Source organism: Pholis gunnellus, assembly GCF_910591455.1.
Source record: "Pholis gunnellus genome assembly, chromosome: 2".
Taxonomy (NCBI): Eukaryota; Metazoa; Chordata; class Actinopteri; order Perciformes; family Pholidae; genus Pholis; species Pholis gunnellus.
Window position 1 is genome coordinate 6,405,321 of NC_136536.1, and position 25,963 is coordinate 6,431,283.

A 25,963-nucleotide genomic window follows, 5' to 3' on the forward strand; every position below is an offset into this window, starting at 1 on the left:
CAATGTAAACAAACTTTCCCTCCAACCACATGATGTACAGGATCTCCAGCAACTTATAAAATGCATAAGAATAATGCGAGTTGGAGTTGGCCCAGCTGATAGGCACTTCAAAAGCCAGTGAACTGAAGGTCTTCTCTGTCAGGCTTCAGTGGTGAACTGAGGATGAGAAGAAAACATCCCTGGATTAAGGTTGCCTGCCGGCTGCCTCTTTGCTGTGACCCTCTCAGTGCTTCAGTTTATTCAGGCCTCTACGAGCTTTCCTTTTCCACATTATGGTTGACTGGGTCACTTCCAGCCTCTCCGTCCGCTGGTTATTTCAGTCTCTCACTCAATTACTTCTGTCCGTCTGTCTGTCTCTCTCTCTCTCTCCCCATCCATCCATCTATCAATCACTTTCACCGAGTAAAAGAGGTAAATAAATGCTTCACCTGGCTTGGATAATCATCAACATTTCTGAAAATATACGGAAAATGTCTGCAGGATATAACCTATAAGTCCATAGAGGTAGCTAATAAGGGACAGCTCCTGTTGGACACGTATTACATAAATGTGTACACACACACACACACACACACTCCTACTATAGCATTCACTCGTGTAGCTTGAACTGATCTACTGTGATTTCTTTCCACCCAGGTTTCTCACTCGTCCATCAATACATTCAGCGCTTTAATGAGGTGTCTGGCAGCAAGTCAGGTGAAACAAAGGAGCCGCTTTATTTTCTGGTAGAAAAACATAGAATGTCTCATTGAACTACTGTGTACGGTTTGAATACAATACTGAGCTACATTCATTATTACGAATAATGGAATTCATATTGAATAATACATTCGGTGTTATTGAATGCTGTGTCTGCGTCTGGCCTGTCCTGCCTTTGTGTTGATAACATGAAATATCTATTTACTGCCTTGCCAAATCGGTCGCCCTTGTGCGACAGCGTGGCGTTCCACCTATTTCAGTCCTCGTCATAATAACCTGTAATCCCTGGATTAATGTTGTTCTTCATCGACTCCTGTGTGATCCTCTATCTTTGCACATCCAAAGCCTGATAAGAAAATGTTCAGCTGCAGTGCAGGTGGGCAGAGGATCACTGTGTGGAATGTCATGCACTGCCGTTTGAAATGCCTGAGTGAATTAATCTGTCGCGTTATCATTTAACTCTGCGGACACAGTGTGTTGAATATGCATAACAGAGGCGAAAGGATTAGTCGATAGACAATAACCTGCCACTACTTTAATAACAGTACATTTGTATTGTTATTTGCCATGTATTCCATACTCATTTACTGCTCATCTGTTTTATATCATTGTAAGTGGAATATATTGTATTGACTAAACGATTAACAGAGAACATAATTGGCAGATTAATACAGCATAAGATAATGGTTATTTGCAGACATTATGAGCAAATCTATACATGAGATACTTTGTTATAATACAGTGTAAACAATGTTCAACCTACTGTAATGAGTGTGAAATTGCTCTTACACTACATCTCTGGTGTAAAAGGTTGTACAATTCAGAAAGGAGCAGCCTAAATGTTTGAACATTTGTATAAATAGATATGAAAATATATCTATATATAGATATATTTATAAATATGAGTTAAAGAGCAACTTCTGCTTCATTATTTTTATTTAATTTTACAGTTAACATAAAGCAACCAAGTTGACACGAGGGTTTTTAGTGAGCATCTGTGGGAGAAAAAGAAAATCACTGGGGATACATTTGACATTCCTGACATCTGCTGGTAGCAAAAAAATAAATCAGTTCAGGCCGACCCACTTGATCTGAATATATTTCAAATCCACGTTTGTTTTTAATTTCAGGTTGTAAAGTACTATGCTCATAATTAATGACGTTTCTTTTCATTATTTTTGCTGGTTTTGTGTAGCTGTCATCCGGGGAATATCTAAGACTCCTGGAGTAACTATCACGCAGTATGTGGTGAACATCCCAGAGGGAAAAAGCACCCCAGACTTTCAGATTGGAACGATCCCAGTATCTATCAAGGAAGGTGGGTTTCATCATAACAGCACTGAAACTGTGATATCAATGCCATTTTATTGTGACCTAAAAGAGATGTGTGGCAATACATGACTAACTGATCAAAGAAATATGGTTGGTTGGGTTTCATGGCACTATTTTCTAATTATGAAAATAGATGTGAAAATAAAGATGCAGTATTTTTCATATATCCTTTAGGGGAAGTAGCCAGTTTCAGGGTTGTGGTGAACGGGGATCCGAAACCAGAAGTGTCATGGAGAAGAGCTAAAGGGCCTATTACAAACAAGGACAAGTTTCAGAGTAAATTTGATGAATCAACAGGAGAGCATATATTAGAGGTGAGTGACCAAAAGATTTCACAAACAGTAAAAATACATGGAGTATATATATCACTCTTTGTTTTAGGCAGGATCACGATCCACAGTTCATAACAGTACAAATAAATGAATTTCCCCATTTCAAAAAATATGTCCTACAACAGAACACACCAAACTAAATGATGTTCTCAACATGTATAGTTGTTTTTAACTATGCTTCAGTTACTTTTTCAAAATCCACATGAACCACTCTTTACGTCAGGATGTATTTGATCCACCACACAGCAAAGAAAAAAATAAAATCACTCATCAAATGCTATTTTTTTAAACTGAGTCGGGTGCAGGTGCTTCCTCCACATAAAAAACAATCAGCGGCTACATTACATCACTTCCGGCAAACTTCACGGTGAACAATTCACTGAATCGGGCAGCACATTAACGTGTTGTTCGCTACAGAGTCCATTTGTAACCGGTACCGTCATCATTATCGTTAATGGACTCTCCGCTGCTCTGTCTGAGCGTGGGGAGCGACAATGGTGAAACAAAAGCTCTCAAACTACCAGTGACAGTCTGCTGAATGTTGGCAATGTCTGAGGGTGTTCTATCTATAATCCTCACTCGTCACCGATTCTGGCTGCATAAGAGTATGGATAGCAAGTTTATTGATTTTGGGGAGATTTCTATATAGCACTGGTGCTAAACATTTAGTAGCTGTGCTAATCATTTAGCAGCAGCGCTGCACGGCTGTATGCAAAGGGAAACATTGGAAGCATAAAGATGCAACAGGTAGTGCACATTCTAACGTTGTCTCTGTAAAGGCTCGTTCACAATCTAATATCAAAGTGCACACCCCTCCCTTTGAGCCGTTGCTGCTCATGCTGCGTTTTTAATATCACAGTAAAACAGTGTTAACAGTAGAACTGTAATAAAATGCATGAATTTAATACTGATAAGCCATATCGCACCTCATTTGTTTTTCTAGATAATCAAAGTGTCTGGTGAGGAAACAGATACATACAAATGCTATGCCGTCAACGAATATGGAAAAGCTGTCTCCACAACAACATTAAATGTGATTGAGGGTAAGAGTTAAAGCAATACAGTTCCAAACTGATTGAGAAAATGTGTTTGATGGAAGGGAGTCGTAAGTCTCTAACTGGCGTTGTAATTCCCTTGAACACTTCTTCTCATTGTGTGTTTTTAATCATTGAAAAAGAACTACGTGTAGGTCCCTCATAGCTTTATCTGACTACAAATCTAAAGTATAGCTGTAAAAGACTGACAAACTTGAGCTGAATTTGCTGCTTTCAGCTTCGAAAAATCCCTCAGACTTCAGAAAACTGCTGCGGAGAAGGTAAGAAAACATATATCATGATAATAAAATATCGATCCAGATGTGTGAGAATTGTATCGTTATTGCTGTTCGGCCAAAAATTGTTTTTCAACATTTGCTTGACACCTTTAGTAAAGTAGAGGAAAAAGCAGGAGGAGAAAACGATGAAAGATTCTGGGACGCAATGCTGAATGCTGACAAGAAAGACTACGAGCGCATCTGTACCGAGTTTGGTGTTGCAGACTTAGGTTTGATTCTCAAGAAACTGGATGAGAAGAAGAAGGAGAGGGCAAAAAATAAGGTACAAAAAGATGCATTGATCTCCAGCTAAACCATCAGTCGCATTACAGAGAACATCTGGCACTAAGTCACATACTATTGTTCTGTTCTTATGCACAAATTAGACATAACTGTATACTTCTGAAAGCTCAAAGGGTGAAATGCAACCCTAACTGCGCCGCCAAGCAAATGGCATCTCTTCCATTTGCATTAAAATGATGTGATTTCCATGTATTTGGCACAGATTTTCCCCTTTCTATGCAAATGAGCCTAATGCAAAAACAGTCCAATTCTGTTTTGAAAATACATGAAGGATGGCTATATCATTTTTCAAACAAATAAACAAATTATTTCTTCCCTCTCCCTCAACAAAAAAAGGCAAATCAGAAAAAAAAGCACTCAGCTGCAAAACATTATGGGCGTGTCTGCACTGTAAGATTATTAGTGCAAATACCTTTGTGAATCGGGCCTTGAGCCGGGGAAGACAGTGGTTGCTCATGATGCGTGCCGTCATTGCCGCAATCTGTTCTTTGTGAATTTTGATTGAATATTAACCCCCCCCCACCATTGGAGTGTCACACTCAGAATACTGGGTGTGAAAAGTACGCAAAATTCCCGCGGTGTGTAATTTTATGGATGGACTTTACCCGGCAGTGATGGTACAAAATGACGACAGCGCAAGTGTCCTCTGTGTACTTGGTAGGATGGTGGGATTCCATATGATGAAGATGGAACCGAGAATCACAGCCTTGCGATGGGTGGGAGGACAAATAATTCTAATATTAAGGGCCTGATGCAAAAGGTGGATGAAGAGGTCAAACTCCTCCTCCTCAACACAGGGCTGAATCTGACGGATGAAGAGGCCAGCCTTCTCTCTACAGTATTCAAACGTAGGTGCAGGGACGGTGTTTGGGATTGAACGTTTTTAAAAAGTTCCTTTAAGGTCCGTTTCATGATGGCGAGATTACTGTTTTAAAGACAGCAGTGTATTTGTAACCGTATACAAACATTGAAAAGGAAAAAAGTCCTGTTGAGTAAATTCTTTCCTCGTTTAATCTGAAATGATGCCACTCCATGTTTTAGCTTCAGATTTATGGGAAAGGTGACAGTTGATTTCAGTTTTATGAGTATGTATAGATGTTTCTGGTTCAGCAGTGATGCACACAAACACACACAGAGTATCTTTCTTGTTAACTGTAGTAGCTTTGTGTTACACAATGAATAGACGGCTCACTGACTTAATTGTGTTGCGTTTACAGTTTCCGATGTGGACTTTGTTGTCAAAATTCAGGAGCTTAAAGCGATAGAAAGAGAGGACGCCCTCTTTGCGTGTGTCCTGACACACCCACTACCTAAGATCACATGGCTGGGCAAGGGCGGCACCCTGGAGGAGGGAGAGAAGTACAGCATCACCGTGTCGGACCACAAACTGATCCACCGACTGCTGATCAAAGACTGCAACCTGCTGGACAAAGGCATCTATTCAGCTGTGGCTGGCATTACGTCCTGCAGTGCCTGGCTGGTTGTTCTAGGTAACACCTAACGCTATAATGCACCAATCACCAGTTTTTCAGCGAGTGCTGAGGTGATCCTAATTGCTGCCATGATTTCCACAAATAAAAAAGGTGAATTATGCATCACTTATGTTGTATTTCATATCCTCTAAGCTGAGAGCGACCCTGCATCTGCCGGGCTGAAGAGAGCTCGTGAAGCTGCCTTGGCAAGCGGAGCGCTGATCGACCTCGAGAAGGTGGCCAAAGAGCAACAGATAAAAAACAGAGAGGAGATGGAGAAGATTTTAGCAGCAGTGAAAGCAAAACACAGAGAAGGACAAGTGGAGGAAGGGAAGTCGATAAGTGGAAGAGATGGTGCAGTCACTGGACCTGGTAAAAACAGAGGAGCAAAAACCGGTGCCAAGATCAAAAACTCAAAAGGAAATGGCACAGAAACTAAACTAGATGCTTCGGGGCGTCTTATTGGGGACCCTAAGAGAAAGAAGCGCATCAGATCAGGTCAAATGGATTTTGACAAGGTAACAGGTAAAGTCGATCGATGCCTAACAATGACAATCACCGTCAGCACTGCAGTGAGTAGTCAGTGGTGGTTTGAATGTTTATGATCAAAACATGCAGACTTGCTGCTATTTTTCTTTAATGATCTATTACTCTTATTATAAAAGGAATAGATTGGATTCATTTATAACATGATTGGTTCTCAGCTAAAATATTGTTTTTGCCCTTTAGTGCTTGGGTTCCAAATTGTATGACTCTTAAGAATCGTGATGATAATTGATCAGCAGTTTATCACCTCAATCAGCAGCCGATTATTTTGGGGCCTACTTTTCTGTTAAAAAAAAAAAAATGGTACATCCATCTTTTGTTCCCGTCATGGTTTAGACGTGATGCCCTTTAAGTTGTAATCAATAACTTTTAAATTACAGCTGTAAATTTAAATGGCCGACGAAGTGGTTTCCACACAACAAACCTGATCAACATCACTCCGACAGCTGAACTATTCTACCATAATTGACATTCCAGATACAGATGAAGAAGGATATTCTGAAGACGATGAGGACTTTCCTGGATCTGCCAATAATTCAAGACACAGAAAACATGGTAAAGAGACCGAACATGAACAAACTGGTGAGATAACGTGGAGAAAATGTGGTGCTCCATATCCATATGTATGTAAATGATCCACAACACTTTTTGTTCATGCCTACTTATTATTTTCTCTTCAAATGGGTGGAGTGGAGTTTTAAATGTTATTGAAATACACCCCACTGGTGTTTTAATGTTTTAATAATGAACTTTTGAAGTAGCAGGTGATGAGAAAACAGCTGACGCGGAGTTCTTGGGAGGTAACTCAGTCTGCAGTCCTTGTTGCTCTGCTTCTAGGGCAAGATCCAAATGAACTAGCAAGTGACGATGAAGAAAGTGACGATGATGAGAGTGAGGACTCTACTGGACAGCTCAAGCATTCACGTCGTTCAAAGCGAAGCCAGCAGCTACAGAAAGCAGTGAATGGTAGGAGACCACAATGTGCATTACCACATGGAAGTGCAGTATGGGTAAATGGCCAGAAAATAACATTTTTTTGACCTTTTTAAAAAAAGGTGAGAGTACATGTCCTGAAGACCACAGTGAGTATGACGAGACTGAAGATGCAACTGGCACAGCCACATGTTCAAGGCGTAAAGGACAAGGCCCACTGATAGAAGACGTGCTGATTGGTAAGCAACCAATCAGAGGAAGAGGCTCCAACATCACCAAGTGTACCTGCTTGTTACATGTATAGCTTCTCATGGTAACACACATCTTAAAGGCAGTATTAGTTTCCATAGCATGCTTAACTCTATATGCATTGTCTGTACTCGTCATGACATTTTTGTATTTTCTTATAGTTTAACTGCAGGAAACAACACAGTGCCTAACTGTTCATTGTCTTTTGTGTGTGTGTGTGTGTGTGTGTGTGTGTGTGTGTGTGTGTGTGTGTGTGTGTGTGTGTGTGTGTGTGTGTGTGTGTGTGTGTGTGTGTGTGTGTGTGTGTGTGTGTGTGTGTGTGTGTGTGTGTGTGTGTGTGTGTGTGTGTGTGTGTGTGTGTGTGTGTTAGATCCAGGAGTTCATTTCATCTGTGGTTTGTCTGATGTCAATGCCATCATCAATGAGAGTGCCGAGTTAACATGTAAGCTCAGCAGTGAAGACTGTGAGGGAGCCTGGTTCAGAGACGGCAAAAAGGTTAGTCGTAAAAGGTCAAACTCATAATTTTCTCGCGTACCATGTATCTGTCAAGAAGGCGATTATATATTTAGAGATAATAATTGTTATTATTCAAGACTATTTCAAAAAGGAGAGCAATGATTCAAGGATAGTTACAGCGTGGGAGCTAAATTACAAAAATACGCAGAGCAAAATAGTACGAAACACATTAGCATTTTCTTTATGGTGGTAACTGGAAATGACCACAGGTTTCATAAGTTATGAGTGACATACTTCAAACATTTGCCAGATGTTTCTATTATTTGAGCGTTTTTGGGACACAACAGAGCAGGACATAATCCCTTTTGGCCATGCAATGTTTCTGATTTAAAATAACAAATTGACAGTTATTGCTTGAATTGCTTATCATCATCTGTCTGCCATTTTCCAATCAGATATCCCCAGATGACAATTTCAGTGTGAGTAAAGATGGCACAATCCATAAATTAGTCATAATCAGGTGCGAGGAAGAGCACTCTGGGAAATACCGCTTTGAGGCAGATGGTCGTAAAACAGAGGCGATGATCAACGTCAAAGGTTTGACAATTTGTCATGATATCAATAATGAATTGATATTATCTAGTATAATTAGTCAACCGAAAGAAATATATAATAGCCACTGAACGTAATCAGATCACAGCTAAATACAACTTAATTGACAAACTGGCTCGTTTTGGCAGATCCCCCGAGGTTTGCCCACGAAGACGCCATTGCTTTCACTGAGCCTGTGACGGTTAAAGTGGGGCACAACGCCATCTTCAAAATGCATTTCGTTGGCCATGAACCCGTAAAGATTAAGTGGTACAGAGAGGAAGAAGAGCTCCTCGATGACAACAACACAAAGATAGAGAAATCGGCAAGTCACAGCCGCTTGCTCCTGAGCAGGTGCCAGAGAAAGGACACGGGAGAGATCAAGATTAAGCTCAAGAATGAACATGGCTTCATTGAGGCCATTTCACAGTTAATTGTGCTCGGTGAGTGATGCAGGAAAATCTCTTATCACGAGCAGATTTTCTTTTCCTTATGCTCTATAACTCAACAATTAAAAAGGTTAGTCAATTGCCAGTCAATTAAAAGGAAATAACTCAACATCCAACTCCTTCAATACAAATCTAATCTTTGCAGATGCCAAAAGATGCATTTGCAGTTGTGTAGTAAGAAGTACTTTGCTGGAACATCTGAAGCAGCAAACAGCAGTGTCGTTAAATGCTTCACAGCTCATCCACATAGCCTAATTGTGAAAATCAGGCCAGTCTTTTCTCTATCATGTGAAAAAAAGGGGCACATTTCACTGAGCCCATCTGTGCCTGGACAGATTTAGGTACTTATTTTCCAACTGCAGCCCGTTTTTGCTCTACTTGAAGAGGAATCCCAGTTGGTGATAATGTGACAAGTTAAAGATGTGTTTTTAGAATACATTTCAGTGCTTTACAGAAGTTATTATGTTGAAACCTCTGCTACATCTGCCATCGCTGCCAGCATCACAACTGTCAGATTTTACCTGTATTATCTCTTGATGAAAATGTTGTTTCTCATAGTATTCACTCTGACTTTCAAGTTGTAACAAACACTTTTTTGACAGACAAACCCACCCCACCCCTGGGTCCTGCAGAGGTATCAGAGAGCTCAGCTGTTTGTATTGAATTTAAGTGGAGGCCGCCTAAGAATGATGGCGGCTCACCAGTGATCAACTACACGATTGAGCGACAGCAGGTGGGACGAAACACCTGGAAGAAAATGGGGGAAATCCCAGGTGTGCCCAGCTACCGCGATACAGACGTGGACCATGGCCGGAAATATTGTTACCGTGTCCGGGCAGTTACTGCCGAGGGTACAAGTGAAGTGATGGAGACTGATGATATGCAAGCCGGCACGCTAGGTGAGCCAAACTGGTACTTTTGTGGTATCCGTTTGATCCACCAACTAATCTACAATCCTATGATAATAGATGATCAACTGCACCCACTGAGCTTTCACAATTCATCTAATCTCAGTGAAACATAACGGAACACTTTCATTGTCAAATGACAAAAAGTCCTCCAACGTCCATTCTTCTCTTGGCATTACCTGTACATACACAATTCCCCCACAATACCAAACTAAAGACAATGAATCCTGCCAATGACAAGTCACACGGCAAAGCAATACGAATATACTACAGTCACTTTCATTGTCCAAAAATGGTCGCAACATTTGGGCTAAATAAAGTAAGGCAATGCCACAACAAGCACAGGCCCTGTACGGCGCAGAGGCCGACACAACACAAACAAAACACACGCATAATGCAGAAATAGACTTGCACTTACTTATTGAGGTCTTGAAAAGGAATACTCCATCGTCCAGTCCTTCCTTCCTTTGTGTGGTGTTTGAGTTCTCCGTCAGTCTCCTCGGTCTATAAGACTCCAGAGAAAAGTTGAAAGTGGTCCTTGACATGTCTGAAGAAGTCCTGTCCAAGGTCCTGCTCCGCTTTTTCCTCTACAAGCTGTTGTTGTTGGAAAACAGTTCACATTTAGTTTGGATTGCAGATAACTTTATCGCTGCTGACTAAGTCACACGCCGGTCTCTCATCTCAACATCAGTCTATCTGCAACAAACAACATTTTTTGTCTCCCATGACTCCTTCTCAAAACATAGTTTTTCCCTTAAAAAATCTGGTGTAACCCATTAGATTATTGGATTAGGTAGCTAGTTATTTGTCACAACTGAATTGAAGGGGTCAATTATGAACACTGCAGACAATTCACATCAATTGGTGGAGTTTCTAGCAGCCATGTATTGAGTATATAAGGCAACTTTACATATCTTACAGTAAACACTGCATTTAACCGCTAATGATGATGATAGATTCTAAACTGTCCCTATCAACCCAATGTGATTAATGCTACATTTCTTAGCAGGTGTAGTAGTGTATAGCTAACACTATATGTACTAGCATAACAAATATCAACATGCTATCATCTAAAAATGTATGCCAGCCCACTGTAGTAGCATAGCTAGCTAGCTAATGCATTCTAACATTTGCTTTCACATTTGTTTCTTTTTAAGTTACTACAAATGAAACCCATACTAATAAAATGAAATGAACAACAAAAACAAATCTGGTGGAATTAGTCTGTTTTGGCCTTTCATGTAAAAGCTATTTCATATGTGTGACGTTAGCAGTAGGCTAATTAATGAAGGGATCATACTGTTAGTTAGCTAACAGAGCTAACGTCAAGTAACCTAGCACAGCAACCATTTATTTTTCAAACCAAACTGTTATTGTTTGACAGTTCTTACCACGTTTCTGGGTTAGGGGCGTGTGCAAAAGGCAAAGACCATTTCAAGACAAATGTCTGCAGAGACCGGTGAAGATATCTCTCACGTGGTCTAACATCAGTGAATCCAACTGGAGAAGGCACGCAGTGTCATATTGCTGAAACTGCCAAGCTGCTGATGTCCCTGCATCCATCATCAATCTAATTATTCACACCTGTTCGTCTCCCACTGTGGCGTGTCACAATGTGTCTATTTGAGCATCAGTTGATTTAGTGTCATTACTGCCCCCTGCTGTGCTCCATTATTTCTGAGTCTAACACCCACCATGTAGGCTATCACAGAACTTGTGAGGAATGAAACAGTCAGTAAAGTCAGTCTGTCTTTCCATCTATGATAATTATAATTATCATTAATTATATAATTCTATAATTATAGAATTATATAATTATATATATATTCAAGTCAAATTGCCTGGTTTTTTTCTGATCAGCAGCCCCAACCCCCAAAATATGAATTAATATATCAATTTACAATGATATAAGACAAAAGGTGCAAATTCTTACACTTGTCGAATACATTTCTTTCACTCGGCTGATCAATTGAGAGGCTGATCTTTTCAGCAATGGGCTGATACTAATAACTAGAATAATAATAACAAAGTTTACATGTATACTGCACTTTTCCAAAAGCAAAGGATTTACCTTTCGAGTGTAAATCAACGCAAAACACTGCACAGATGTCAGAGATTTGTAACATGGCCATGTATGTTATAAAGTATTTTGGTGGATTCTTGTTCATCAATCCTCCATTGTTACCGAACTAAGTAGAGTATCACACTAAAAAGGATAGTTCCGCCTTTCTGACTACAACCTTTCCAGTTTTTTTCTGTATGTTTCAGCTTTTCCTGGCCCTCCAGCACCTCCGAAGGTGGTCAGCGCCTGCGACGACTGCGTCAACATTTCCTGGACTTCACCGAATAAAACAGGAGGTTCACGTATCCTGGGCTATATTTTAGAGAAACGCAAGAAGGGGAGTAATCTCTGGACCGTTGTCAATACCATGGATGAAGTCATAAAAGGTCTGTACTTTTTAGTTGTCTCTCTTTCAATCTGATGGCATTGAAGACCACAACAGTGATGTTTTGTTGTTGTTGTTTCTCTGAAATTACTTCCAGAGAAGAAATATGCAGTGAAAGATGTCGTGGCAGGAATGGAATATGAATTCAGAGTCACTGCCATAAACCTCTCAGGGATTGGGGAATTCAGCAACCCCTCAGAGTTTGTTTTTGCACGGGATCCAAAGAGTAAGTGCTGCTAAACATTGCTAAACTCAACAATACACAATAGATTGTGCGCAATATATTCATGTACATATGAATATATGTATATGTATGATATTGCCAATTGCATGACCCAATGTTGTGTACCCCAGAGCCTCCTGGTAAAGTTACAAACCTGAAGGTGACAGAAAGTTCTTACACCCACTTGGTCCTGACTTGGACCAAACCGGAGGATAAACCAGAGATACAGGATGAAGCAAAGGGATATTTTGTTGAGATCCGACCTGCAGAGTGCATCGAATGGTCCCGCTGTAACACCACTCTCATCATCACGACTTCCTTCAGCGTGAAAGGCCTTAAGTCCATGAACATGTACTGGGTGAGAGTAATTGCGTCGAATGACGGGGGAAAGAGTGCTCCCGAGGAGCTGGCCAACTATGTCCTTGCAATGCCGTCACCTGGTATGTCAATAAGTCAAAAGAAATGAAGAAAACTAAGTAATATGCTGCTGGTTAGTTGTGTTATGCATTAACATTTTGAAACTTTTCAAAGTCCATTCTGTTTCTTTCCCGTATACCACGTAGCTCTTAATATTCATCATTTCCTAATGCTTCTCTTCATGATCTGTATAGTGTTGTATGTTAACAGAAATATTTTCAAGGTACTGAATCACTGACCCTTCATTTCTTACTGTTTCAAATCAATATATGTATGTATTAGAGGATTTTTTTTTTCCCACTATGTAAGAACATTGTCAAGTTAAATATTTTCCAAAGCACTTGCCGTCATTGCTTTTTGCTCATTATTCTAGTGAGGCCAAAGTTCACAAACCACAAGATGAAGAGCTTCTTGGTGGTGAGAGCAGGGAACTCTGTCAGGATCACAGTGAACTTTGAGGTGAGATTTCAACTTCAGGTTAATTATCGGCAACACACTGAGGCAAGCCGTGGTTTGGAGGGACATTACATTCGGGCCTGAAATACTCAAGACAAGACATTACTGATGTCCTTTTTTACAGGCCTCCCCTCGGCCACATATCATGTGGGTAAAGGACAACGTGCCAGTGACAAAACGAGTCACAATCAGCAACTCTGATGGCTCATCCCAGCTGCTGATCCCCTCGTCTGAGCGCTCTGATTCGGGCATCTACTCCATTTTGGTGAAAAATCTCGCAGGACAGGAGACATTCAGTACAGAGGTCAGGGTCACAGGTAAAATGAAGATGTACATTTTTCTTTCGCTACATCAATGTCCCAAGTAATGGATGAGCCAGTAAAAGGATTGTGGTTACAGATGATCCAAAGCCTCCTGGACCGGTAGAGCTGGATGAGAACGTGCCCGGCACGGTGACGGTGATCTGGCAGCCTTCTCCTGATGAGAAGCGCGATGACCGCCTCCACTACACAGTGTCCAAACTGGACTCTACCAAACGCACATGGACAACAGTGGCTGAAAAACTCTTTAATAACAGGTTTACAGTCTGCAACATCATGCACGGGAGGGAATATCACTTCCGGGTGTATGCCAAAAACGACATGGGAGTATCTGCGCCGTCAGATTCACCAACCTGTGGGAAGGAGAAGAAGAAAGGTGCGTTCGTGGATCACAAACTGCCTCGAATTGTCACTTCTTCAGGAAAATGTAATCTGTTTCTCATTCCTCCTAGAAAAATTTGTGGTGAGCGCACCGACCAGAAAGGACTGTGACTTGCGATGTGCTCCAACCTTCATTGTACCTTTGAAGCTTCACACCGCACCCAAAGGCTATGAATGTTATATGAGCTGTGCGGTGAAGGGAATCCCCAAACCTCGCATCACGTGGTACCGCAATCACATCAGCCTCAACACTGACACCAACTATTACATCTCCAACACCTGTGGAGTTTGCTCCATGTCGATTCTCCGCGTAGGCCATAGAGACATGGGGGAGTACACCATCGCTGCAGAGAACGCCCTCGGACGTGCCGAGTGCTCCACCGTCCTCAGTGTCAGAGGTGAGAGAGAAACACTCCTGCACTTTAATTCAGAGGATGGGTGGAATATAAAGAAACATATCTAATTATGCAAAATTATTTCATCCTTTGCCCATACAGAGTGAAGAAACGAAAGGCACCAAAAAGTTTAGATCTAATGCAAAATGTTTGTGTTCAAGTGGTTGTGCTGCTGTAATGCACCATTTGCTACAAGAAAAAGGTTGGACTGTTGTATTACTTGGACTGCTAATACAAATAAAAGTATTGCTCAAATGTGGTGCTTTTGAAGATGATTTAACTTTCTGTCTCATGGTTCAAATCAGATCATCAATGCACAGCATGGAGATGGTTGCGGTTCGACATTGTTTTTCCAGCTGCTTGTTGAGATTAGAGGCACAGCAGCTTATGAAACCATATTCATGCAACACGGTGGCACAGTGGAGAGTTTTTGGTGGAACTGGTATGACAGGAGAAGTCAAGAAACCACAATGGACGCCCTTCCACAAATCAACAATGAAAGGGCAATTGACAACATGAATACAAACAAAATAAAGGAAAATAAGAGATCTGGAAAATGCAATACCAATGATCATAAGAGAGAGAGAGAGAGAGAGAGAGAGAGAGAGAGAGAGAGAGAGAGAGAGAGAGAGATAGAGAGAGAGAGAGAGAGAGAGAGAGAGAGAGAGAGAGAAAAGTTCAATTTTAACCAGAGTGCACATTCAACTAAGCATTAAACCCCTAAACTGAGCTCAGATGAATACAGATGGGACGTAAGAAGGCATCAAAGGCCATGTGGCCTTTATTAGAATTGTGCCCTTTCCACAATCTGGGCATCAATTTGACTCATTTTTAAAGGAGGATGTTGGCTAATATTGTAAAAAAAAAAAAGGAAGAAAGTTGAACTATTATTAAGTGAATTGATTGATGAGGTCAGTATAAACTCATCCATAATAATAATAACTTTATTTATATAGCAACTTTAAAAATAGAGTTTACAAAGTGCTTTGACACACAAAGCAAGGAAACAATAACAACAATAATAATAATAATAATAACAGAAAGCTCAGCAGTGAGGCCTAACAAAGCACGACAACTAAGGTACGAGTTAAACCCGGATAAAACAGTACAATAGATGAAAGGGAAAAAAACTGTAGACACGATAAAAATAAACTAAAAATCAACTAAATTACAAAAAATAATTTAGTAAAAAAAACAGTAAAATCAACAAATACAAATAAAACAGTAAAGCGACGACATCACACAAGCCAGTCTGTAAAAGTGTGTTTTAAGAAGTGATTTAAAAGACATTACTGATGTTATAGCCCATGTTGTAGCCGAGTCACGTCACACCATTGTGACCCACAGTGGCCCTACACGACAGAAGCGTGTAACTGCAGCAGAACACATGCAGCTCCGGGCTCAGCTGCAGTGAAGAGGCAAAAATAGCGCACAGTAAGCGTACGTGTAGTTTCTCCATTAGATGACAGAAGCGCACATGGTGGCAGAGGCTCAGCCACTCCCCGTTGGCAGCCCCCACCTCCGCTCTTCCTGAATGGACAATCACGGTGCCTGCGGTCCACGCCCCCCTCTCGCTGCCTCATCCTCTGCTCTACCTCTTCATCGCTGCAGCCTCTCGGTACTTTATTGCGCGCTGATTGAATCCAGCTCGGTTTGCGCAACTTTTAAGGAGCCTTCTGAGGTAAAACAACGCTCACACTTCCAGTCCAGTCTGTTTGACGCACCGGGCTCCTTGGGTATCACCTCTCAGCCGGGCTAGAACATTGTGTCCTTTGTGGGGGTGGAAAATGACGGCAAAGCATCGAAGAGGGAAAGGCAACCACAAACATGAGGATGGCTTCTTCAAAAACGACCTGGTGGAGTCAGAAGTTCGCGCTGGAGTCAATAGCCACGCTCTCCACTTGGTTTTATTCCTGCTGATTGTTATTGGCGGTGCCACTGGCTCGTGGTTCTGTTTCCAGCAGCACCAAACTTTAACCTACTTGACAGACAATCTCATGGGCATGCAGATGAAAATAGTGAAACTACAGTCCTCCCAGGAAGAAATACGACAGTCAAGCAGTGAGGTAAGAAATACAAATAAATCAAGTTGCCTTTTAACCTGTGAGCACATGAAAGTCTCCCGAGACTGCAGCCACTAACGGCGCAATGCGCATACGCGCAATACGCCTCCTGTGATATATGTCACATATGTCCTATTATGAAAACAGCAGCCCGATCTTTGCTTGAGCTTCTGATTTACACTTTGGCTAAACAAGAAAAGGCCTCAGCACATGCTCCCACTGCGCGTTGCCATTTACAAGTGAGGAAAGTTGAGACCTGCAGGCCTCCTATCAGATTTCCAAATGCCAACAGCCTGACTGGAGTGAGTAGAAAACGCTGCTATTTCTAACATCCACACAGCAGCTGACGTTTGTACTGAGGATTACTCTTGCCCTACTACTGCAGGGACTAAGCACCGACTCAAACACTGTGAATCTGCTCAGTATCAAAGTTCTCTGTGGAAAATGTCTTGTGTTTCCAACTGGAGTCGGGGACACAATTCTAAAGCGGTGCAGAGGATGCTGCCAAAACAGTAAGAAACAAGACAGTAGTGAGCCAGGGCTAAATTTAGTCTGCGACTTTGATACTGAACACCAGCTCAGAGGCAGTTTACAGGCCGTCGGAAAGGTTGTAGAAGAACAGTGATGATTGTTTCATATCGAAATACTGTGTGGGAATAGTGAAGTACTACTTCAAGAAACGTTTATTCCTCTTGTTCTATGTATCTGCATGATTGAACTGACTCAGTTGAGTCACTGCAAACAGAGGTTCATGGCTGCCTTGAGATACACTTCCCTCCCCACCTGTGACGTTAGTATTCCAACTATGTTTAAGTTGCTGCAGGCGATTCCTCCGAGATTTATTTTCTAAATATGAACTTAACCAAAACAAATCCAGTCCGACCACTCCTTCCCTCTCTCAAACAACCCCACCTTTGTAATGAGGCAAACACTTTGCATGAGAACAGCTCTGCCAGCTCAGTCTTGTTACAGACATGTTTCCTGTTCCAGCAGCGGTAAATAGTTTTTGGTAAGTTTATTTGGAAAGTCTTACCAACCCAATGCTGGTTCTCTAATACTGTCCTGAGTTTGGCTCCTAATGAACATATTAGGAGCCAAATACATATATATATATATATATATATACACACATACAGTAACAGTTATCAATTGCAAAAGCTAGTGATGTTCATGTTTACAAACAATATCGGTTAAAGAATCTAAGGAATCTGTGTAAAAAAGAACTAAAATATAAAAAATATTCCAACATTCAAGAGAAGTGCGCAAAAACTATACAATAGTTCTGCAGAGCTACTAATGCTTTAAAGCTGAACAACAAGAAAGTTATTGCATAGTATTACCATGATAATGCAGTGCTATATTACAAAGGTTTTAGTTTATTACAAAGTTTAAACTTCTTGAAAGGAAGTAAGGTTTCACTGAGTTATGATTATGATTGTTGAAATAAATGCTTGATTTTATGGACCTAAATACCCTGATATGGTAGGAGAAATGTATTGTTTTAACTTTAATTAATTGAAAACTAGAAGAAAAGAAGAAAATTTGAATTTAAAGCATCTTTTGCATCTCAGAAGTTCGGTAACATAACGTTTACTTTATAATGGAGTCCACTCAAAGCGTAGTTAAGAGACTATCGAAGCACCAGCTCAGTCAGAATCATCGTCACACCGAGTGGCCATCTTCTTAACCCAACTTCGCTCGCCTATGTCTCTTTGCAGCAGCACGTTTCAGAGAGCCTGGAGACCCGCCTGAATGCCCTGGAGGATTCTTATGCACTGGCCCAGAAACAGGTGGGCATGGCCTTGGCCACGGCTGAGCAGCTCAAGACCTCCGAGCTCCCCTCTCAGGTGCTGTCGCTCCACACGGAGATGAGAGCCCGCCTGGCAGAGATGCAGCAGACCACCGTGTCCCTGGAGCAGCTGAGCCAGCTGCAGACCATGCTGCAGGGGAAGAGCGAGGAGTTCGAGGGGGTCAGGATCCAGGTGGACGGCCTGGCCACGCTGAGCGCCGAGCTGTCCCAGAAGGTCGGGGTCTTGACGGGGAGCGTGGGGGAAGCGGAGTCGAAGCTGGAGGAGAGAGTGGGACACGTCGCCACGCTGAGCGCCACTTTGGACGAACAGGGCGCCGAGGTGCTCCGACTGAAGGAGCAGCTGGACACCTACCAGGCTCAGCTCGAGGCCAGCACGCTGGAGATGGCTACCGTCAGGTGGGTTGTGGAAGAAGAAAAAAACAAAACAACGCAGCAGTGTTTGGAGCTGTGGAGGAAATAGCTCACCTCCTCTGACCCATAGCCTTATGTTGACTTTGTCAAAGCCCCTTTGTTCGCTGTCACTGTCTCTGTGTTCCTCTAGTCCACAGTCATAGGCCTCATATTCACATTGTAAGATTTCCCTGATCTGTAGAAACATTTCTATTGCAGAGATGATTTTTGGAGCTGAATGGTTTGGCATTAAATGTCCTTTTGTGTGTAAAATGAGCGCGCTCCTTGAAGCTTATGTAAACATCATGGAAATGTTCTATTGTATCTATTAGAAGAAAGCAACCAATTGAAGCCATTGGTGCCAATATTTTGACAATAAGGGGCCAGGCTTCATGGGGCAAGACAATTCATTCTACAACATCATTATTATTATTATGTGACAATTTCAAAACCATAATTCCACTCACTGTCTTTCAGAGGGTTGATTGAGAGTGAACAGTCCCAGCGGCTCCAGCAGGCCAGTGTGGAGGAGCAGCTCGATACGGTACGTTATTTTTGTATTAATGCTCAAGCTATTGTTAACTCCGCCCACAAAGCTCTGATTGCTCCGATTTATTCTCCAGCTGGCGGAAATATTGGTCAAAACCAAGAGAACCTTAATTGCTGAACAAATCATGATGCATGTGGGGATTCTGTAATCAGACTAAATCAGATCATATAAAATAAATGACTGAATATGTCACAGATGCAATTTTTAGAAGCAGTTGTGTATCATTACATTATTCTAGATCTATTATGGCGGAACATGCGTGACATGCCCCAGCACATGAACTGTCAGCACACATGGTCTCTTTGCTATTTCTGTCCGCTTTGTGCCCAAAGGGAACCATAATGAGATTTTCATCTCGTTAATTTGAAGGAGCTAATTGCCAGGCATGGAGTCTCTGATGGATTTACATTCTACACTTACATTAATACATTGTCTATTACATGTCCTATCCAGAATCTGGTCTACTATGAACTAATCTAAAGTATTTTATTGCTTTCTATTGCTGTAGCCGGTGGGACAGACAGAGGAAGAGACAGCTCCCGCGGCTGAAGAAGAGGAAACTGCAGCAACTGAGGAGGCACTTCCTGCTGATGTAGAACAAGAGGCGTCCAACCCAGAAGAAGAGACAGAGGCCGATGAAGGAGGAGAGGCAGCCGCACAGGATGAAGCACCTGTCGAGCAGGAGGACTCTGTGACGGATGAAACTGCTCCTGCAGAGGAGGTTGAGGCAGTAAAGGAGGATCAGACGGTGCAAGACGAGCCAGTCGCCCTATCAGAGGAGACAGCAGAGGGGGTGCAGAGTGAAGAAGAGCCAGAAGAGGAGAACCAGGAAGCAGACGAAGAGGAGACACACAAAGCAGAGGAGGAAGCAGAAGAGGAGATGTTGTCTGAAGCAGAGAAGGGACTGGGAGGGGAGGAAGTGGCAGAAGGGGAAGAAGTGTCAGAAGGAGAGGAAGAACAGCAGGATGTAGCAGCTGAAGAGGAGGCAGAGGAGACGGATGAAGAAGAGGAGCCATTCGAAAATGATGCTTTTCCAGAGGATGAATGTAAGTAAAAATATATCATGAAAAAACGATTTTCCAATGATCAATACATGTATTGACGTCACTGCATTGTATAATGCTAATATGTTCTTGTTTTGCTGTGTTTTACAGAGAGCATGTCACCAGAAAGGGATTTTTTTTTTTCCATGCCGGACATCTCCACCAAGGGGAATGGGAACTTTCTCAGAATATTATATAACAACGACTGTAGGAAGGCATTGTTGATTGCTGTTGTTTAGGGGCAGTATTCGTTGGTTGCTCGTTGGAAGGCAGACCTCAGTCAGAAGAAATCGGTCACTTCGCTGGATTCAAAGCTGAAACATTTACCTCAAAATATGACGTGGCTGTTAAGTTATAGGAAATGAGTAATTCAGGGTTTTCCTGCCAATAACAACCTCAGAAGCCTTAATCCATAAAATAACAACTTTCTACAGAGCATTTTTCACTGTTCATGACTCACACTTTGTTTATTGTCAAGGTTATGTTCTGTACTAAACTGGAAAACTAAAAGCCAATAACATAAACTGTCTATCAATGCAGCTGAAGAAACGCCTGTCACGGGGACATTAAAATGTCTGAAATGTATCGTGAGATAATATTTTCACAGTTTCGATTACTGAATGTATCCCAGTTGTTTACTCAGGCAACACAGCCAACTAAAAAGAAACTTTGATAAGATAAGCAAGAAGAATTCCTGAATGTTTTTATAGTAAAGGAAAGACTGTAGTTGATAGATTTTTTTTTTTTTTACTTTTTACAGTACTTAAAAACTTGAGGTTTGCTTTGATTTAACAGTTTTTAACTGATTACAATTCCTCTCAGACCTACACACCTGTAGTATTGTAAAATGCAGTGGTCAACAAGTCCTCTACCAAGAACTGTTTCAGCATCATTCTACTGCTTTAATACTTTTTTAGTTCAGACTTTACATCCTTTAATCATTTAACAAATAACAGCTGCATATTCTATGCATTAAAGTCACTAATAATAATGTTTCACTGTGAGTGGAAAAAACTGTTTCTAAGGAAAACAGTTGAAAACATGCCGTCAAACCACAAAACTGTATCTCTGATAAGCTCTCAACTGGATTAATGTGAAATCTTAAATAATGTAGAAAAAAAAGTGCAAGCTGTGATTATGGCAAAGAATAAGATCAGTTATTAATACTATGACATATATTGTTATAATATCAGCTCTTTTGAGACATGACAAATGATGTCGTGCTCGTTGTTGGATGTGTTCTTGGTAGTCAGACCTGGACACCACTGGACTTTTTACTTTTACAAAACGCACTGTATTTGCCAAGGCATTGGTTACTGTTAGTATGACACTTCTCACATTGTCGTGATTTTTTAAATAAACCCTGGTTCTTTCACTTCTGTATACTTGATTCTGTGCTGTTGTGTCATACACAATTCATATTGATCGTATTGCTTTAATAGTGCTTGGTGTAAATTACCTGTATAGCCAAAGTCTGACGTAGCTTAACCATAAGTGCAATATAGCCCAGGTGTTATCCATTTAAAACACACCAATGAGCCACATGGTTGCACTGGCTGACATGTTCTTTCATTATGATGGAAACGCTCACAGACACACAGCAGGAAATAGTCCCAAACAAATGCACCATGTACTCCTAAACTAAACGTCAGTACCCAGATGTTTTATTACATCTGCACGTTTCATGTGGACAGAAACGACCTTTCAAGAATGAAAATTTTAATATACATTTAGCCGCAAATCTTAATGATTATTAAATTGAATGTTTTAGAATGTCCCAGTTGCACATGACACCTAAAGAAAAGAGGCCACCTTTAACATTTAAAAAAAAAAAGTGTTTACTATGGCAAAGGGAAACTGCAACTCGCTCACAATGGATGCGTTCTTACAACTTATCAAATAATTCCTGAATCAAGACATCGATTTGCTGCACACATGTTCAAATGAAGTGTGTAAAGACTTGCTTGCATTAGCCCATGGTAGACAGGAAGTCTCAATTGATTGTGTGTGCATCAGACGCTCTCTCTCTCTCCCTCTCTCTCTCTCTCTCTCTCTCCCTCTCTCCCTCTACTCTCGCCGGTTACAGTCATTTTGTTCAGCCTCTCCCACACATCACTGCTGCAGTGTCTCGGTGCATCAGTCTCTGACCTTCCACAGGGACCATGCAAGCATTTGTTCCCAGGTAAGTTTCACAGACACTGAGTCATGCGGTTCTATTCCTGGATTCTTATTTCACCTATTTCATCTTCAGCCTGACAAGCTCCTCGACCTTCTGTTTGTCATCTTAATGTGAAGTATTTATGCTCTGTACCGGTACTGAAGGCCTCTTTGAACTGATGTATTGTGAGCTTCCAGTTTACTACTTTAGGGACTGAAAATTAGTCCTTCTCTTTGATGAGCTTTTGTATGTACATTAGTAATTATTGGCCTAGGGATATTATTCTAAGTAACTACTTTAACGTATTCATTATTAACTTTTTTTTAAGTGGACAATTTTGCTGTAAAGGCCTTCGGGTTGCAGAACTGGGTGGACAAAATCGAACATCCTTTGCGTTGCACATTGTACAGTAGAGTGAGCGGCTGACCAGCCCGTTGACTCTCAGTCGGGATTCAGGGTGACTCCACAACTGAGAGATCAATAGCAGTAAAAGCGTAGCAGAGGAGGGGCAGGCAGCTCTCTGGGTAAAACATGAGCCTCGCCACTAACGCTCGCTCAGCTCTTTCTCTGTCTGTTAAGCCTCTTTGCGGGAATTGAGCTCAGGTCTTTAAGTAACAATGAAAATGTATTTTCAGGGCATCTTATCTTGCCTTCTTAATTCAAAGTTTTTCCGGTTTAAATGTGATGTTGGGGTGGTGCATAATGCAGGGAGAAATGATTTTAAAGTGTAAATCAGTGGGATGTTACACTTGCTGATGCAGCATGAGGTTACAATTAAAGATATACATCTTTTTGCATTTTGTTTTCAGAAAATTAACATATTATATACATATACACCCATATACATATATATATATACATATACACGCCTATACACATATATACTGTATATAAATACATATATACATACACACCATACATACATATACATTTATATATACATATGTACATGTGTATACTGTATATACACATGGTGAAAAGATGAGGGGATGTGACTGTTAGCTGCTAGCTAGCGTTAGCTAAAAGGGGAGAGCAGTGAATAGATTCATTGCCGTTTTCTTTATAAATATGTATAGTATATAAATATATATATATATAGATAGATATATATGGCCTTGTCTTGTGGAGTTGCTCCTATTTTAAAATGTACATTTAAGGACTATATTTTTTTAGTTCATGTTGAAAAGCGAGTCTGGCTGTTGGAGTTTAACACTGATGAAGCATTAAGTAATACTATGTTTATTACATTATGTTTTGACTGTTGACTTTCATTATTCAGGTCAAATGAATGTAATGTGTTACCTGTTATTGTGTCTCCTTTTGATTCACGGTGCTTTTTTGAAGAGTTATTACTTAAATCCTTTACAATTTTTTTCTCCACTCACCCAGGTCCTATCTGACCCCAGTCAGGGATGAGGAAGCAGAGTCTCAGAGGAAAGCCAAGTCTCGTCATGCCAGACAGACCCGCAGGTCAACACAGGTAGAGATCAAAAGGCTGACAGAAGTTCAGGTTCTATTGGATTGAGTTTTGACTGTAGACAGATATGAAGCTGTAAAAATGTCCTGCAGGGAGTGACTCTGACTGACCTGAAAGAGGCTCAGAAGACCAACAGCCTGTCTCCTCAAGACAAACAGACGGAGGAAGGAGGCACTCTGGCTGAAAGGAGCTGTCTAAAGAAAGGCTTGACGGATGACAGGAGAGTCAAAATCGGCTCGTCAGAGACCACGGAAACAACGGAGATCAGCCCCAAATGGAGCAAAATGGACGAGGTTAGTAGGTGGAATTCGTGCAGACTGGGTATACCGGCCTCTGCAGCAGTGGTTGATTTGCATTTGATTTGGAGGATGTTTGTGATTTATCTACAAGTTGTGTATTTTTCCTCTTATGCTTGTACAGCAGGGGAACATTGAACCCAGGTTAGAATCCCTCGCTGAGTCTCCGATACCAGACCTTTCATATTCCTGTATTGCTGGATCCCGTGGCCTGCTTCACTGCAACAACTCCTTCATAGGTCAGGAAAGCATTTTTTATTTATGTGTGTGTGTGAGAAAGAGAGATATTGAAGTGGAAGCCCTTCCCTTCTGCCACAAACTGGGCCTGTGCGTTTAACAAAAGAGCCAAGAATTTTAAGCATCGTTATTACACCAGATAAATAAACATTTAATGTTACAGTACGCTATCCAACATATCAACGTTACTTGTGAGGTTGATTAGACACCAGAGGCTTTACTCTCTGCAAACTGTTATGAAACTCTGATTAATTTGAATTTGGGAGGGGCAGTACAGAGATGAGAATCCTTTGGATTCAACAGTATTTTTCAGATTCTGAGATGCCTAAAAAATCATAAACAATCATATATATTCATCAATCTTATGAATTGTGTCATCAGTTAATCCGGTTTATAAACAATTAAGAAATTAAGAAAGCGGGCTTGAGCTCTACAGGAGCCCAGACAGAACATTCAGGTTAAGTCTGTCAATGAGTGTTGTTTATTCTCAGCAGCCATTAAATGATAAGTGTACAATAGAAGTACTTACTGTATTTGTGCAGCTGGTGAGGGATGGTGGAGAGATGAAAATCAGAACCCTGTTGAAGATGAAGCACCGCTGACCTTTGCAACAACTCGACGACACTGCTGTGACGGAGAGGTATGTGGAAAACCTCGGTGCTCTTTTTATATTCACAGAGAGAAAAGAGTTTTTTTTAGCTACCCTGCATGATGGCTTTTGGAATATTTTCCGTTGTCTCCCCCTCAGTACCACTAGATGGAGCCAAAAGATTTCCTTATTTTTTTCATGCCTGGTTATACTGAGAACTGAGTATTTACAGTTCACTTGAACATAACTACTGTCTAATACATTTAAATCCCTTGAGAATATGTTCCAGTGCGCTTATGACACACTTTGGTTATCAACAGTTATGTCTTATTTATGAAAAAAAGGTATCTCGATATTAAATACTTCCACAGCTTGGGATCTCATGCCATTTTATTCTTCAATGTTCATTAGCGGCATTGTTTCATCCTATTTCCCACCCGAAAGCTAAGTATGCTTCAAAGGCAGCCAAACTCTGGTCTCTGATGCAAGATTTTGAGACGCACTGCAATCGTAGACGTGAAGCATGTGTTGAGAGATTCTTTTAACTAGAAGTGCTGGTTAATATCTCATAGAAAGACAGCCCAGGAGGACCAAACCCCCTCCTCCTCGTCCTCCTCCTCCTCCTCCTCCCTCTGAGTCGCTTTGCTTCCTCGCATCACATGGCTGAGGTGTCTCAGCATACCATACCATATTGGGCAAACTGAGACGCTCTCCGCTTCGTCTTAGCCTTGGATTCAGAGGGATTGACTTTCTTTTCTCTTTCACCCTCTAAACTGATACTGTGCTCCCTCCACCTGAGTAATTCCTTCTACCGGGTGAAACCTGGCGACCCACTTGAGTTTCAGTGAGGATATTCTATTAATCTGTGTTCCTAAAGAGAAGGTACAGATGCCGTAGGGAATGGGAAACACAGGGGACACATAGATGATAAGGATATAGATTATAGATTCTCTTTGAGCTGCCTCCGGGTCAGTGGTTCAGCTGTCCCCCGTGGTGGAATTCTGAAACAGAGATCTGTTAGTAACATGAGAGTCTCATAGCGTTACGGAGAGGACTATATCTGTCTGTGATAATTATACGCGAGCGGCGAGGCTTCATCTGGAAGCATGACAGGCTGCCCATCACCAGA

General features: G+C 41.3%; 2 protein-coding genes across 3 annotated transcripts; both read left to right on the plus strand.

Annotated features, from left to right (window-relative positions):
- Positions 1–3,101: 3,101 nt before the first annotated feature.
- Positions 3,102–14,328, plus strand: LOC306707923 (immunoglobulin-like and fibronectin type III domain-containing protein 1; the record flags this gene model as incomplete). Its single annotated transcript, XM_079175580.1, has 21 exons — positions 3,102–3,110; positions 3,307–3,406; positions 3,636–3,678; positions 3,790–3,958; positions 4,640–4,826; positions 5,196–5,468; positions 5,604–5,975; positions 6,834–6,962; positions 7,052–7,168; positions 7,549–7,673; positions 8,090–8,231; positions 8,375–8,668; positions 9,277–9,573; positions 11,851–12,030; positions 12,127–12,255; positions 12,384–12,692; positions 13,043–13,128; positions 13,250–13,442; positions 13,525–13,821; positions 13,898–14,224; positions 14,324–14,328. 21 exons carry the CDS (start codon positions 3,102–3,104, stop codon positions 14,326–14,328), a joined length of 3,783 nt encoding a protein of 1,260 aa, XP_079031706.1.
- Positions 14,329–15,837: 1,509 nt separating this feature from the next.
- On the plus strand, positions 15,838–21,446 carry LOC306703585 (uncharacterized protein). Of its 2 annotated transcripts, none has more exons than XM_079169589.1 (5): positions 15,838–16,287; positions 18,003–18,490; positions 18,962–19,028; positions 19,543–20,080; positions 20,189–21,446. In XM_079169589.1, coding segments are annotated over exons 1-5 (1,374 nt in total). In that variant the 5' UTR covers positions 15,838–16,008; the 3' UTR covers positions 20,191–21,446. The 2 variants fall into 2 exon arrangements, with proteins under 2 accessions (XP_079025715.1, XP_079025716.1); XM_079169590.1 differs by having other exon boundaries at positions 18,006–18,490.
- Positions 21,447–25,963: the final 4,517 nt, after the last annotated feature.